Source organism: Hibiscus syriacus, unplaced genomic scaffold (assembly GCF_006381635.1).
Source record: "Hibiscus syriacus cultivar Baekdansim isolate YM2019G1 unplaced genomic scaffold, ASM638163v2 tig00000778_pilon, whole genome shotgun sequence".
Taxonomy (NCBI): Eukaryota; Viridiplantae; Streptophyta; class Magnoliopsida; order Malvales; family Malvaceae; genus Hibiscus; species Hibiscus syriacus.
Genome location: NW_024061825.1, coordinates 85,281 through 102,102, shown reverse-complemented (window position 1 = coordinate 102,102; position 16,822 = coordinate 85,281). Strand labels below are relative to the sequence as shown.

Here is a 16,822-nt window from a genome sequence, read left to right as displayed (position 1 = left end):
TTGTTTCAAGAGAAATGGATTCAAAGATTTTGTTTCAAGGGAAACTGTCTCAAGAGAGACAAAATTTTTTAAGAGAAAATGTTTCACGAGAGACAAAAATTGTTTTAAAAGAAATTGTCTCAAGGGAGACGAAATTTGTTTCAAGAAAAACAGATTCAAAGATTTTGTTTCAAGGGAAACTGTCTCAAGAGAGACAAAATTTGTTTTAAAAAATGTCTCAAGAGAGACAAAATTTGTTTTGAGAGAAACCATCTCAAAGGTGATCGATAATCTGCTTGTTCTTGCATGTTAAAGAAATCCTTTCAGAAGCTCTAATCGTTGACTTAAGGAAGTCAAACCTGTGGATGGCGTGTTTGTTGTGACACTAAATCACTTCATCGGGCACAATATCGTTCTTCGTGAAGTTGAAATCGTGGATGTCTCATTCGCTGTGAAATTGAGCTTTTAATTGGATGTTCTTTGTTGTGAAGTTCAGATCCACACTTGTAAATTGCACTTCTTTTGAGTTCAATATCTTTCGCTGAGAAGTTGAAATTGACTCTAGCATGAATCTACAAAATTATGCACATATGCGATGCTATGGATGCGATGCTCTTATTTATGCCTAAAATGTATATGCAAAACATGTTATTTTAGAGTTCAGATAGAAATCCCAATCCCTGGTTGTCAGTCTTGATAACTCTTGATGCTGTAATCTTGAATTTATGATTCTAGATCTTGGATTATTCAATATGCTTAAAACATAATGTTGATCTGTGAAGGGAATAATTGCGTGAGCAATCTTCATTCTCTCAGTTTGTCTTCATTTCCACCAGAGTGTATTCTTGCAAACCTCAACCTAATACAATTTATTTTCCTTGCTCCAACGAATTTTGACCCAAAAATTTGGCTTCTCCTGCCCCAGTTTCAAACTTGAGCTTCGGAGAGTTATTCGTTGATTTCCAAGATATGCTTCCAGAGAACTCATCTTGTTTGAAAATGCTTTTTTTTCTTTGAATTTTCAAAATTTCGAAAAATATCAAAAGGAGTTTTGAAAAATATTACCTCATTCTAGGTTTCACAATTGAAGCAAATCATAAAACCGGACTTCATTGGATATCAAAAGAATCAAAAGCTCTTTTAATCTTTGAAAGCTGTAAACCTTTGACAAATATCAAGATTGAAAAGTTGGTTTAGATGTGGGTTATTAAGGTTTGTTTCATCGATTTGGTCATCGTGAAGATCATGGCATACCCTTTTTCTTGATTTGACATTTTGATCAGAGGCGAACAAAATGACACAACTAGCATAAGCAATGGCTAGACCTTTCAGAATACTTCTGTTTCAGTTATCTGAAATCTTCCATTTGTTCAAGTTTTGTAAGCTCCTCTAACAAAGGTAGTGCAGAAATATCGGTCTAAAAATGAGATTCTTGAGTGCTCGTGTGAAATTGACTATAACAGGTGTTCCCTAACTCCCTTAGTCCATTTTACCGAAACTCCTTATTTTAAATTTGTCATTGCCTGGCTAGCTGAATCCATAAAGTCGGGGTGTTTATCCAATTGCTCTAGAGGAACAACTCAATATGTAAACACCTTTATCAGGTTAGCTGAATCTTATCAATAAAGCCGGGGCATTTAACCAATTACCTTAGAGGGACAGCTCAAGCTTTATTGTATAATATAATCACCTTTATCAGGTTAGTCGAATATTATCCATAAAGCCGGGGTGTTTAACCAATTGCTCTAGAGGGACAACTCAAGCTTTATTGTATATATATAATATTATAATATGGGTATACGGATCCAATTTCTTAAGTTTATTAAGGAGAACCTGTTATAGTCTAGGTGTTTTTGAAAGTCAAGGAATCGCATCTTTAGAGTTCAATTTCCAAGCAACTGACCTAAACTAGATTCACCTACTCAACCATCTGTGAAGATCATTATCATCACTGAACATCTTAAACAAAAGTATAAACCAATTAGTTTTGCAATCTCATGTGCTAGTTGCCCCATTCTGTTCGCTCCTAACACATATCTAAATACCAAACATTTGATGGACTTTTCATGAGAAGAGAAAACTAGCTCGGTCCTTGTAAGAGAAGAGCATGTAATCTGATATATCTTTTAAATTAGGACCAAGGGGTCTTTGTTTGCAGGGTTCAATCTTGTTATTTGTCAAAGATTTACAACCTCAATTATTAAAAAGCTTTTAATTAAGGTGATATTCAAGGAATTTAAGATTAAAATTTGCTCATTTCCTCATAAGGAAGCATTTTATTTAAAATGTTTGAATGTCAGGTGACTTTTGAACATAAGAAGCAAAAAAGAAAAATAATTTCCAACAAGATGAGGACACAACAAAACTCCAGATGGATGCCCCAATCAACTCGATCAGAAATGCCTTATTACACATTAAAAGTTAATGCCCCTAAATCGATCAGATCTTAGACCTTACATTTCAATCCCCCACAGTTCTTAGTGGTGTGCCCTGAGCTCCCAATATGATAGCTGCATATGGCGTTAATATTATGGCCTTCAGGATATGGGGCCTCTCTAGGTTTGGATTGAACCAGAGTCATAAGATTCTTCTCAACTAGCGTTGGGAGTAACCCCTCATATGTCATTGGAATTGGACTAATGTGAGTCTTTTTATAGAAGACATTATGAGGTATAATCCCCAGATTAGTCATGTAAGATTTCCTTTCATTCACTGGTTCTCTCTGAGTTCGTTTAGAAGTACCGGATGGTACAGCTGCAGTGGTTGAGATCATAACACCTTTGTTAGCGTTGTAGGTGTTAACATTGTTGATCTCTCGATCTTTGTTCTTCATGGGAGACTTTTTACTGGAGTCCTCTCCCTAAATTTTTCTTTGTTTTATAGCTAGCTCCACCATCTCACCAGTTATAACTAGATCTGAGAAAGTTCCCGATGTAATTGCCACCAGGTGCCCGAAGTAAGGTGTCTTCAAGGTCTGTACAAACAGCTTTCTAGTTTCTTTTTCATCCAAGGGTGGATGAACTTGCACAGATAAATCCCTCCATCTCTGTGCATACTGTCGGAAACTCTCGTTATGCTTTTTCTCTAGGCTCTGCAGCATAACTCGGTCTGGTCTCATATCATTGATATGCTTGTACTGTTCTAAGAAAGACTTGGCTAAGTCTTTCCATGTCTTGATATGAGTTCGGCTGAGCTGGTTGTACCACCGGACAGCTGAACCGGACAGGCTCTCTTGAAAGCAGTGAATCAAGAGTTGGTCATTTCCTCCATATCCCGTCATCTTCCGACAGAACATAGTGATGTGGGCTGAGGGACAACTATTCACATCAAACTTCTCGAACTCAAGAACCTTAAACTTTGGTGGAAACACCAAATCTGGAACCAGGCTCAGCTTCATTGCGTCCACTCCATAATAATCATAGTCCTCTTGGACCATCTTCATCTGATCTTCTAACGTCTTGATATTCTCTTCCATCTTCTTTGTCTTATCCTCCTCGTCAAAATCTGGGATATGATAGTCTTCCAGATGATTGTCAGTGTTGGTTGCGGAAGCTTGTACATTTGTACCAGATATGGCTTTCCCCTTGATAGCAGATGAGTCCACTTGTAATCCGGGTAAGATCCCAGGTGAGACAACCACTTGTGGGGTTGGTGGTATAGTGACTCTTTCAGATGGACCTGCCCCTGGTATACTGGCTTGTTGGAGACCCGATAACTTGGCCATAATTTGATCGACCAAGGACTTCTGGTTCTTCTTGATGGACTCCAAGGTACTTTGACTATTCTGAGCCATCTTATCCTCCAGTTCTTTCTACAGTTTTGCCATATTCTCTTCGATTTGAATGATTATGTCCTCCATTCGCCTCTTTTTCAAGCGGGTGTTATGCGGATGGGGTGTGTCCAACGCTTGAGGTGGTGTATCCAGTATTTATTCCTTTTATTGAAGCATTCTTTCGTTAGTTAATGCGAATGCAAAGAAAATAACAAAATGCAAAATATGTCTAAATGCATGATGCATGAAATGTCCGAGGCATTGATCCAAAAAATGTGCCTATTATTATGAATAATCCTTATTGGGGACAAAAGTGTTTTATCTTTTAAGAGACAAAAAATATCATGACAGCTTCTGACATGCTGACTAGTCTTCTGCGTTCGTTTGTCATCGGTTGAATAACCTGTTGTACCACTCCGGTTTCTCTGGATGAACCGTGCAAATGTTGAGTTGTTTTTTGTATTGGCCCAAGAAGTCTCGAATGATTGCATCTCGATCATTTATCTTTTGTTGAGCATGTTCCCAATGAATACATCATTAGAGCCCTCAATTGATAGGAACTATGTGAAGTTCATTTGTCTGTTTCTTGAATTCGTCAGCAATGGTTCCAATTTCAACTATCCATTGTTGTCATTGAAAGGACTCTCGAGGTCAATAACCTTTATCTTGCCCCTGCAACATATTCCAATCAGTTCTTCCAAGATAAACCTTCATTGTGCTTGATGTAGACCCGATTCATTTTGAGTCCTTTATAACGCAACAGAGTGATATACTCTTCAATTGTGGGTGCCACGCCTTCTGAATTGAATGTGACACATAGTCGCCTTGTAGATTGTCCGCTGTATTTTTATCTATTGTATTACAACCCTTTTGTCTATTAGTTCAGATTATTTTGTGTGTAACAAATACCTTTTTAGGGATCAATAACCTCTTGTTATGATGCAAATGCTTAGAAAAAAAATACAAAGGCAAAAAGTTAGTAAATAAATAAACAAAAAAACGACAAAAGAAAGAAAGGAGAATAAGAGGAAAAAACATGGTTAGGGTAAAAACATCCTAGGGTTCTGAAATGTGGTTTCTGGGTAGGCTCTAATTCTCCATGGTCTCCTGGTTTAGGTTTTAAAAAAGGGTACCCGAGTTCTCCTTGCCGGTGCCCCCTTGGGCTTGCCAGACCCTTAGTCCTAAACCCATCACGGGCTTGTGTGGACTAAGTTAAACTCAAGAGTACACATTCCCTTATGCCCACATGGTGAATAAATTCACACGAAGACATAATATATATGAATCCCGAAGGCTACTTGCTAGGCCCGCACGGTGAATAAATTCACACGAAGGCGTCGCTTTTACCCCTCACTTAACACAGGGTTTGGAGCTCGGGTATAGAGCCTTAGAGAAAAAAACGAGTTTGGAAGGCTGAAATCATTAGAAAACGGTTAGTACAACTATTTACTCAAAAATATAATCAAAGATAAGCAATAAGGTTTGAAATGTTACCTAAAAATTCAAACTCACCCTTTTCGTTAAAAAGTTAACTGGAAATTACCTTAGCCTGACTCACTTACCTGTGTCCCCAACGGAGTCGCCAACCTGTCGGAACCTTCTTTCGGTTAGGCCCCGAAATTGAACTTCGGCTTGGATTAAACGAATTGGAGTCACCACCGATCATTTATTTTAAAAAGAAAAGGTTGATCGGGAACCTTGTTTCTTACCTAATCTGCGTCTTTCCAAAGATGTGTCAGATTCGGGAGTCGATTACAATCAAGGAAGGGTTAGCACCCTTGAACTGCCCTTTCGGTACTACGCAATTTCCAGTTGTTTTAAATTAAGAAAATTGTAATTTAAAATTAAAAGGTAAAAATATGATCACAATTACTTACCTCTGACCGATTGAAATAACCTTAAAGGAAAAGGAATGTTAAGGGGAAAAATGAAAATGAATCGAAAATAAAGACAATAAGAAATAGATAAAATAAAACAAACGAAAAATTAAAATAAAATAAATAAAGTAAAAAATGTATGTAAATAAATAAATTCATAACAACTAGAAAAGAAAAATAAATAAATAAAATAAGATAAATAAAAGAAATGAAATAAACAAAAGAATATGTATAAAGATAATAATAATAAAGAGAAAACTAAATATATATATATATATATATATACATCAATAATAATAAATAAATAACTATATATATATATATATAATATAATAAGATACTAAAAAGTAATAATAGATAATAAAAAACAGAATGATAAAAAGAATAAAATAAAAGATATAATTAAATATATATAATAAGGACTAAAATGAAAAAAACAAAATTTATGGGCCAATTTAAAGAGAATTCGGGATTTACAGTCAAATGTGGGGGGACCTAATTGAAAGAAAACAAAAATACATGGTCAAATTAAAAGGAATTCAACGTTAAAATCGGTTCAAATGGACCAGAAAACATCTTTAAAGCGTGCCAGGGACTAAATGTGTGATTTCACCATTTATGTTAAAAAATGCGCGGATCCTGTGGCTTCTGGGTCGGGTCTTGGATTACCCATCGAGTTAGGTATATAGCCCAACTCCCACAAACAACCCAACAAAATTTTATTTGCCCCACACAAGATCAAAATGCCCTCCCCTCTTTTCTCTAAAGTGTTCTTAGGTTGTTCTTCATCCTGAAGAACAACCACCGTACGCAACCCAGATCACGATGGCCACCGCCTTGCCGCCCGCCGTATATCGGCGGTGGTATCCTAAAAAAAGATTTATAAAAAGCTCTTTCCCTTCTTTAACCGAAAATCAAATCGATTTTTCAAAATAAGCCTCGGGGGAGGGTAAATCTGAGATCAAAGCCTCGGTCCCTCCCTTAAAAGTTCATCGGCTGAAAATGTTTTGGGGTTTTGAATCGAAAGTAAAGGAAAATCAAAACACCGAGCATGTGAGAACAACTGAAAAGGTAAAAAAAGGTAATACCTTTCTTTTATTTTCTTCGAACTTGTTACAAAAAAAGGTTTTGAATGCTTTGTATTTTTCTGGTATTTCGTGTACAAAGATTGTGTACTTGCCCTCTCTATTTCGTGTAAATCATGTATATCGTGTGATATTGTGTGAATAATCCCCCCTAAATCGTTGATTACATTTCTATTTATAGGTAAAATAATCCTATTTTTAGACTCTATTTTTGAGTCCTAGCTGAACTAAACTACCCATGTTTGTTGCTTTTCTGTTGGTAGTCCTTGGAGTCATGTTTGTCGGACAGTTCGAGGTTGTTGGCATGAGGAGAGACGTACGAAAGGAGGAGTCTTCGGGGGCTTGCTACGATGTTGGTGAGGATGCTAGGGTTTGAGAAACCTCAACTAATCTGGGTTAGGGTGCCACGGGTCTTGGGCTGATGAAAATGGGCCACTGTTAGGCCTACGTGTGTTGGATCTGTACAAAGAAAAAGGAAAAAAAATGTAAATAAGCATATACATATATTATAATTTATAATATTATATAATAGCGCATATATATATATATATATGTTATCATTTGAGTGGACGAAATTAAGTGTCATCATTTATATTGTTGTGGTTTATGTTGAGGACATCTTAGTGATTGGCAACTCTACGTCACATATGATGTTATATGTAAGTAGCATGAAGAATTCTCTTATTAACATGTAATGGATTTATTAATATTGTTATTGACCTGTGACTTTTCCCGTTCTTAAGCTTCTAGCCTGAATGAGAACAGCCATATGCAATGTTTGGACTTGGGAGTTCGTCGAGAGCAATCCGATACTACAACATTTTCACCTCCTCATAAGTGCATTGCAGCGTTTGGTTAAAGATGAAAAGAAGTTTGTTGGATTCACTTGCTTGATGTTCCCGTCATCAACAGGCCTTAAACTTGTCATTTTGCTTCTCCCATTCAATCATATGCACCGCAGGCACAGGTTGTATGAACCTAACAAACAGCAGTCTAAGAATCTTTTTGCTATCAAACAAAATAAAAGGATAAAACTCGTTGTCATCATTGCGAGTCGCTGACAACAGTCTCCATTGTCTACCATCTTCAACATAATTATTTACAGCAAAAAGCATCTACTTACAAGTCTGAAACTGCGTGCTTTTAAGCTGAAGACAACTTTCCAACAGGAAAATCCAGTGACAAAGGAAAAAGTGATACATGCTTCAGTTGAATAGCATAATCAACACATAATCAACAGACAGGACAACTTGCACATTAGGTACAATGAAGTAAAACCACCCTTGTTTCTAACAAGCAAATTTTTCACTTTGTCGGGGGGTAATGCTACAAAAGCCACACCAAACAAGTGTACAATTAAGTGACAATTTCATCGAACTCTGCATGCTGCAGGGCCACCTGGGGAACAATTTGGATTAGGCGACCTACAAATGCCACCTGGTCCAACATTGTTGGGAAATCTGTGATGCACTCGGTAATCTGGAACTCCACCCATCGCAAATGGACCGGCACTACCACCTGTTAGTTTTGAGTTTAAAGACGAGGAGACTTCATCTGCACTGCCGCCAGTGCATTGTAGTGGTTCCAGCGTCTCAACTACATCACTCATTAACGGCCTCGCTTTTGGATTCAGGCTCAGACAGTAGTATGCCAAGCTGCATGCCTTCTGGGCTGCCCTTGCTGAATATTGGTTCTCCAACCTTGGGTCAATTATTTGAAGTAATTTTCTCTTATCATTCAGTTTTGGACGAGCCCAAACCACCAAGTTCTGCTCCTTGCTTGGCCTTGTCTTATCAACAGATTTTCTTCCCGTCAAAAGCTCCAAAAGAACAACTCCGAAGCTGTATACATCACTCCTTGCAGTTAGATGGCCTGCCCATTTTATACAAAGAAATAATTAGCTGTGCAAATCAAATATAATTGCTTCTTAATTTGTTCAAACCACCAGAAGAAAAAATGTAAAGACCAGAGAAGTTGTAGACAATATGATAAATGCTCAAATGAACCAAAGTCCCAGATCTTGGGTAACAGCCACTTAAGAAGGAACGAATTAAAGTCAGCTTGAAGACTTTCTTAAATTCAAACTGCATATATCCTTGATACCTCTTTATTCTGTTAAACCTAAATCACATATTGGATCCCGTTCAAAAATCTTGAGAAAAATGATTTGATGGATTTACTTGAATTTGCGTTCATAATTCTTCATGAACAGATGTGTTAAAAAACAAAATTTTCACTTCTGTTCTTTGCAGCCCATACAATATTAATGATGGGAATCCAAAAGTATCTTCCCGTTTGATACCGCCAAAACTAATACAACAAGCTCCTTCTGCACACTCAAATCCAAGAAGCAGAAAATCCCAAAGCTAATGCAACAAGTTCCTCATGCACGCTCGCATCCAAGAACCAGAAACCCCAAAACTAATGCAATCTCTCACATCCAAGAAGCAGAAGGCACAGTTATCAGCAACAGTGATACAATGACACTAAAGGATTTATACCTACCTATATGGTGAATCAGCTAAATTTTTATTGGTCGCTGGTAGTTTGCACCCAACATGCTTTCAAGCTATGCCTTTCTGTAAGGCAGCTCAGAGAAGTAATGTCATAGTAAATGCATGTCCTTTCTTTATTTTTATCAAAGATGGGCATCAACTCATTTACCCCATTGGCTGGACCCCATTCTTCCGATAAATGTTATTATGATGTATCACACATTACTAAGATTTTAGTAGGTCATACCAGTCATAACATATTCAGGTGCTGCATATCCATATGTTCCCATCACTCGAGTGGAGACATGGGTCTCATCACCTTGTGGTCCAGCTTTCGCAAGCCCAAAATCAGAAAGTTTGGCTGTATAATCCTGAATATTCAAGAGACAAACTCATGGCTGAAAAGGAATATAGATCCATAAATAAGAATTATTACAGTATACTACTGGATGAATTTTCATTTTTCAACTAGCACAGATCAGAGGGGACAACAAATTCAACAATCAAGGGAGAAGAAGACAATCAAGCTCTTGAATGAACAATTTAAGCAAATACTTACAGAGTCCAATAATATATTTGAGGTTTTAAAGTCCCTATATATCACAGGCCTTTCAGCATTGTGAAGGAAAGCAAGCCCCTTAGCAGCTCCTAGAGCAATCATCATTCTTTTCGCCCAGGATAAAGGAACAGTTGCCTCTGAATGGCAAAGGAAAGAGATATAAACTTTTGTTAACAGTAGAAAGAAAAGCTACAACAGACAAATAGTCATACAATTATGAAAATGGAAGACGCAAAAGGAAACCATTGTAGTACTTAATGGCTTTAGGTTCTATAACTTGGATACTTTATAATAAGCATGAGGCACATCAATTTTAATCCCCAAGGAACCTAGTATGAATGATGGAGAATGCTACACATACATCATATGTTTCTATTCATATGATTGCTTCATTGGTCAAATAAGTTTGGAAGATAGGAGCAGATGATGTCTTAGAGCCTTGCAACAAAAGAGGAGATAATCTATCATGGTATCAGTTTATTTCGATGCCAGGGCTTTTTGAGGAAAATAATAGATATGCGATAAACCAATTTTTTCCAGTTTGAACAAATGTTCTTAATTCAAGTGTCACCCCACGAAATTCCCCCTCAAGATTATTCTCATATCAACTGCACTTGTCTTGTTCTCTTCTATATAAATTCTTAAACTATCACCTTGTACAAAGGGGTGCTCATGGCCCTGCAGGCCGCTTGTAGCAGTTAAATTGCTATCTTGAATGGAAAGAAAAACAATTTACTAATCCAGAAAAATTGGCGCTGATGACAGATCACGAAGTCTTCACGAATGAGCTACACCAAGTAAGTTTAAGATGATCTAAACTAGAGAATTCTATCATGATAAAGGGTGGAAGCATTGCACGAGAAAATATACGAACTAATTAGGTACTAGAATGTTTTATAGCGAGATTGATGAGTTGTTTCGAAGTAGATAACAAAATTTCCAGAGCCTAGTTGATGAGAACAGGTTAGCACTTAACAGCAGGAAGAGAAGGTATTTGTAATGATTGAGATTGAGAGTCAGGGAAACAAGATAAGCATATAAGCATGGATATAATAGGAATCATGTGAAATGTCAAAAAGAGAAAAAGAAAGTGGAGAAATCCCGACTTCGGAAAAGGTGATTCTCAAGGCTTCCACGGAACATGAATTCGTATACAAGTAGCCTGTGATCATCCTCGCAACAATAGCCAATCAGCTTAACCAGATTGGGATGCCTGAGCTGGCCGAGGAAGTTGACCTCAGTCTGGAGATAGAGAGTGGTTTAGGGGAATTGAAAAAATTGGGGAAAAGAATGCAGGAAAGTTAAGAGAGAGGCTACGTACCAGCCATTCGCGGTGACCCTGAAGGCCCTCTTTGTTGAGGACCTTGACAGCTACAGGCAGAGATTTGAGACCAACCCGCACATTCTCGTCAATGTAACCTTTATAGACGGTCCCGAAACCACCTTCTCCGAGAATGTAGTCAGAACGGAAGCTCTTGGTGATAGTCTCCAGCTCGAATAAAGTGAAAGCGATGATGTGGGTATAGAGAAGCGCGTTTTTTCTGGAGTCCTCGAAGTCGCTCAGATCTGAAAGGGTACGATTCTGATTCTGACTCTGACTTTGAGTAAGCTTTTTGTCAGCTAAGATGTGGTTGTGGAGCTGTTGAACTGCGATTTCCAGAGAATGAGAAGAAGAAAAGAAAGAAAGGGGAAGGTTGCCCTAGGGCTGGGGAGATTGGGGGGGGGGGGAAGGAAAAAGAAATTAAAACAAGTAAATGACCTAACCTTGAGCATGAGTAACAACATCAGATTCCTCTCTAGTGCCACAGTTGCCCATGACGGAAGAATGAGTTCGCAATCGCAGCAGCTTCTTCGGCTTCCCAATTTCGCAAGGCTTATTGTCTCGCTCTGACTGTCACTTACTTTCATTCTGTGCGTGGAAATAAAATAATGTTACTTTCGGGTGAATTGAAATGAATCAATGCGACTGAGATTGTTTCTTTTCCGCCCGTACCCGTACCCGTACCTTTTGTGTGGGATGCGTAAAAAGATCCGATCCGATTTAGTATTCCTATCTAAAATTTATATATTTGATTTATTTTTTATTTTTTAATAATTCAGATTGGATATTAAAAAAAATGAATAATCAAATCGGATACGAATCGGATAAATTCCAATTTTAGATTATCCAAAAATCTAAAAAATATTGGACTTTTAAATTTTAGATACACTTTAGTCCATTAAACGAATAACTCATTAAAGCTTTAATCTAATAAAATTTAATGTAACACCCCAACCCGTACCCGACCCAGATACGAGTCTGATGTTTCACATTGACTTTTCAAACTTTGACTCCTGACAAAATTCAAAGAAAATTTAAAACTTTCCTTAGAGTAAAAGCAGTTTAGTTACATAATTTTACCACAATAACCAAAATCGATCAGAGCATATTTAACTCAATCAATTAGTACATGCCAACTATATTCAAAATAACAAAAATCATTTAAATCCTCTATTTTCTGATCTGAAATCTTGTAAGGGAGATGCTGACCTGTATTGCTCCTCACAGCTTCCATATTCACTTTCTGTAACCTGTGTGTGAAACACTCACACGCTAAGTCGAGGACTTAGTGAGGCATAAAGAAAAACACATCTAATGGAATTCATACCCACTAATCATGCATAACTGTTTTATGCTATCAAATTATACAACTCATTTACATATACATCAACATATATTCATGTATATTATGTAACAGATACCATAACCCCTATCACACATATATTATATCATGAACACATCATATACATATATCACATAGCATCTCATATCACCATGACATATATGCACTTCTACCATGTCACGAGAAATACACATATCATTATATCAAACTATGTTCTCTTTTCAAAGCCCATGTACACATGTGAGAACTATAGATATGTGAGTCTATAGAGGTTGTGCACTATGTTGTCACCACAGCTCGTATAATTGCACTGAAGTGCCACGTAGAATTGCACCAGAGTGTCGCGTAGAATTGCACCGTAGTGCCATATAATAATGTCCATAAGGACCACATATCATTCCTTAAGAATCATATACATATACTAGGGATCAAGTATGTGTCTCACCAGACTTCACACATATTCCAAAGAATACATATATGTCTCGAAGGACCACATATCATTCCTTAAGAATCATATACATATGCCAAGGATCAAGTATGTGTCTCACCAGACTTCACACATGTTCCAAAGAATACATATATGTCCCGAAGGACCACATAGACCCTCGACTCTTGGCATGCCAACTATACCCCTAGCTCTCAAGACACATAACATGGGCATTTTCTTTTATACTTATCATTTCACATAACACATAGTTCAATTACTCATAGAACATTTTCATATGAGTCACATTTACATGTCACATAGCTTATATACTTTCTCGCGTAGTTACATAGATCCATGTCATATAACATATATCCCAAAGTGCATATAATCACATATATCATATCATATAGCTTAGATCATTTCTCAGATATTCATATAAACATACATATCATATCTTGTTCACATATGATCATATATGCTTCATATAACACATAGAAACACCTAGAACACTTTCTCATAGCTTATATCAATTTTCAGAGTCATTCCATATTACCTGATGACATATATAATATAGATATATAATAACTGATATCATATTATCTACCTTATGCTCCATTTCTTTGTATTCCCTTTTTCATATCATCATACATTTATATATTCTTATATGTCCTATCAATATCCTATAAACTTACTCATATTCTCATATATCATATTTCAATATAATTTGTATAGTAATACTCTATAATTGTATCATATAATGATTTTACCCAAGTACTCCTTTATAAAGTTTATATTATATGTTCAATTAGTCTCATGCTATCTTATAAATAATTTCCACTTATTTTATATCATTTTCCTTTTCCACTCACATAGACCATCTATTTATTTAGTTCAATTTCTCATGACTTCCACAATACTCTTTAATAAAACTTTGTAGCTCTTCAATATAATACATAAACCATAGTTTCCTTTAATTTATCAATCTTCCCTATATAACTTATGTATCCTTATTTATGCCGTCGAATTCATACTATTCTCTTAGAGTCTCCTAACATTTCTCGTATAATCACTTATACCATATCATATAACTTATACTTGATTATCTTATTCTCTCATGTTCATTTCATTTCTTATGACTCTATCATATAACTTATTCCATGTTCTTCCATTATTACATAATAAAGTCTTACATAAATCATATAGCATATACAAAGCATGTAATTATCTTTCGTCATGCATACATACAATCAATGTAATACAGATAATCACATATAATTATAACCACACATAATCATGTCCATGACTTCATGCATATTACTCTATGAAATAGACTCATCGCAAGTCTTATTTCCATTAAACACTACATATCACTAGTATGCACTCACCTTGGCCTCACTAGTCAATTTCAATCTCTTATCTTTCCCTTGATCGATCTTACTTGCCAAATGTTCCGGAATTGCTTTATGCGCAGAATCTACATAAATGTACATTTTGAGGCAATCATTAGATACCTACACCTTGTAGTTGGATACTAGCAACTTAAACGAACTTATTAAACCAATATTCACATTTTCCTTTAGGGGGAATCGGTTCCCTACTAAGGGGGTATCGATTCCCTCATGATATTCTGGAAATTTTTGTTCGTTTCAAGGGGTATCGGTTCCCCTTGAATGGGTACCGATTCCCCTTGCCCAGAAATCATATTTTTAGCTCGAAAATCACTTCATTTTTAGCTCAACACTTCATACTTCACTCCCTTTGATATTCCTAATTTTCATACACATACTTAAACTCATTTCTACTCCATAATCACTTCTTCAAACTCAAAATTCTATCATTTACATGGCATTCAAGAATCACACTAAATTTCCAACATGTTCTAAAACCCATTCTATCACTTCATATCTCTCATTCTCATAGATGACAAGTCAAATTCAACTTCCAATTTAAGAAATGAACTTTATTCCAAGATTTCATTTGTAAACTCTAAATCTTTAATCTCTCCTAACTCCACCATCCTTTGCTTTTAAGATGATTTAAGCTTTCCTTAAGCTTAGTTATCATCTAATAATTAAAACCCAACCTTAAAATCAACAATTCAATTATAAACAAAGAAACTTACCTTTTGCTCTTGGCTTCCACGTGAAGAAGAAGAAGAAAGGAGAAGAGAACTCTGGAGAATTCTCTCCCTTTCCACGTGCATTTATCCTTACCAATCCCATTTTTAATTCATTTCTTGGTCAATTGACCCTTTTGCCCTTTTTTCCTTTAATAATTACTAAATAACCTTCATCATATATATCCAATAATCATTGAACTATTTCATTCTTATACTTTAGTCACCAAATTCTGAAACTTTACAATTTGGTCACTAACCCGGTATTGCGGATGTTACATTTAAGATATTTAAATATTTATTGTAAGTGAGTAATTAAATACATATATAATATACTAATGGTATTGAATAAGTTACATTAAATTTCAAAATATAAAATTATTTTTATGTTGAATTAAATTTTATATTCATTCAGATATCCGAATATATAATCTGAAAAAATCATATATATAAAAGATATTCAATTTTTTGAATTGGATATGAATCATTATTTTAGCTTTTTGAAATTTTTTGAATATTCAAATTTTTAAATCAAATCAGATCCGATTGTCACGACCCGTCAAGTCGCAATTGAGTCAAGTGCAGAATAAACCAGTCAAGGCGTATCCAGATCCTCCTAGGCTACCCAAGGGGCGTCACCAAGCCACCATGGTGAGGTACCAGGCCACCATAGGGGCTTACAGGAGCATCTTGGGCCACTGAAGCTTAATATGACCCGATTTGAATAATCCTTTTTATTATTTCATTTATTTATGTTTTATTATCTTTTATATTGAATTCAAAATAAAGATAAGATAAAGATTTAGTTAGATTTTCTTTTAATCTTAGTCATTGATGTAATTCAATTTTTACCGTTGGATGTAGGGAGCATTCACTATAAATAGAGGCTTTATCTCATCTCATTTTTCATTTAGAGTTGAATATAGCTAAGTTATTCTCTCAGTTTCTCGTGTTATTCTTGTGAGGCATTTTCTTTTCGAAGTTCTTATTTCTTATGCTCTTTTATGTAAGTATCTTTTTACTTAGACGATTCATGTTGACTTAGTCGTTTTCATTCAGGAAAGCGTCTAAGGCTGTACGGTTTCTAGTTTGAGGTTCTAAGGATGTGACAAGTTTAGAGTTTGTTTCGAGAAGAGATATGAACCCACAACAAGAAAAAACATCGTCAATCGAGCCGATTGGAAACCGTAATTTTTTGAAGAAGTGAGTCGTACCCAGAGATGATGTTAGTTTGGTATAAAAGAGGAGAAAGCGAGCAACATTCGTGACTCGCTACGGTTTGTATGATTTTTTGGTGATGTCTTTCGGCCTCATGAACGCTCTTGTTACCTTTTGCACTCTCATCAACAAGGTATTGCATCCTTTCTTAGATAGATTTGTTGTTGTTTATCTTGATGATATTGTCATCTATAGCAAATCTCTTGAGTAGCATGTGAAACACTTGAGGAAAGTGTTTAAGGTGTTGCGATAAAACGAGCTATATGTAAAAGAAAAAAAATACTCGTTCACCAAAAAACAAGTCTCATTTCTTGGACACGTCGTGCGGGATGGCAAGGTTCAGATAGATAGGGATAAGATTCAGGTAATTAACGAATGAAGTCACAGAGTTGAGATCATTCTTGGGGCTTGCCAATTATTATCGACGTTTTGTGAAAGGCTACTCCAAAATTGCCGCACCTTTGACCGAGTTTCTAAAAAATGACAAGGTGTAAGACTGGGATTTGAAGTGCCAAGAAGCCTTTGAGGCAATTAAGCACGCCATGGTGGGCGAGCCGATGCTGGTGTTGCCAAATTACACCAAACCATTCGAGATTTACAATGATGCATCATATGTTGCCATCAGGGGAGT

General features: G+C 36.1%; 1 protein-coding gene across 1 annotated transcript; it reads right to left on the bottom strand.

Annotated features, from left to right (window-relative positions):
- Positions 1-7,990: 7,990 nt before the first annotated feature.
- On the bottom strand, positions 7,991-11,672 carry LOC120113489 (probable serine/threonine-protein kinase PBL8). The gene is made up of 6 exons (XM_039134636.1): positions 11,532-11,672; positions 11,089-11,414; positions 10,874-11,009; positions 9,768-9,904; positions 9,456-9,579; positions 7,991-8,585 (listed from the first exon to the last, which is right to left on the bottom strand). Exons 1-6 carry the CDS (start codon positions 11,581-11,583, stop codon positions 8,083-8,085), a joined length of 1,278 nt encoding a protein of 425 aa, XP_038990567.1. The 5' UTR covers positions 11,584-11,672; the 3' UTR covers positions 7,991-8,082.
- Between the last annotated feature and the right edge of the window lie 5,150 nt (positions 11,673-16,822).

Excerpts from the sequence above, each read along its gene's own strand:
- LOC120113489 (XM_039134636.1), bottom strand. The coding sequence starts at position 11,583 with ATGGGCAACTGTGGCACTAGAGAGGAATCTGATGTTGTTACTCATGCT. Across the intron at positions 9,580-9,767 it reads CAAATATATTATTGGACTCT|GATTATACAGCCAAACTTTC; the intron begins GTAAGTATTTGC and ends TTGAATATTCAG. Across the intron at positions 8,586-9,455 it reads ACCTGAATATGTTATGACTG|GCCATCTAACTGCAAGGAGT; the intron begins GTATGACCTACT and ends TAAAATGGGCAG.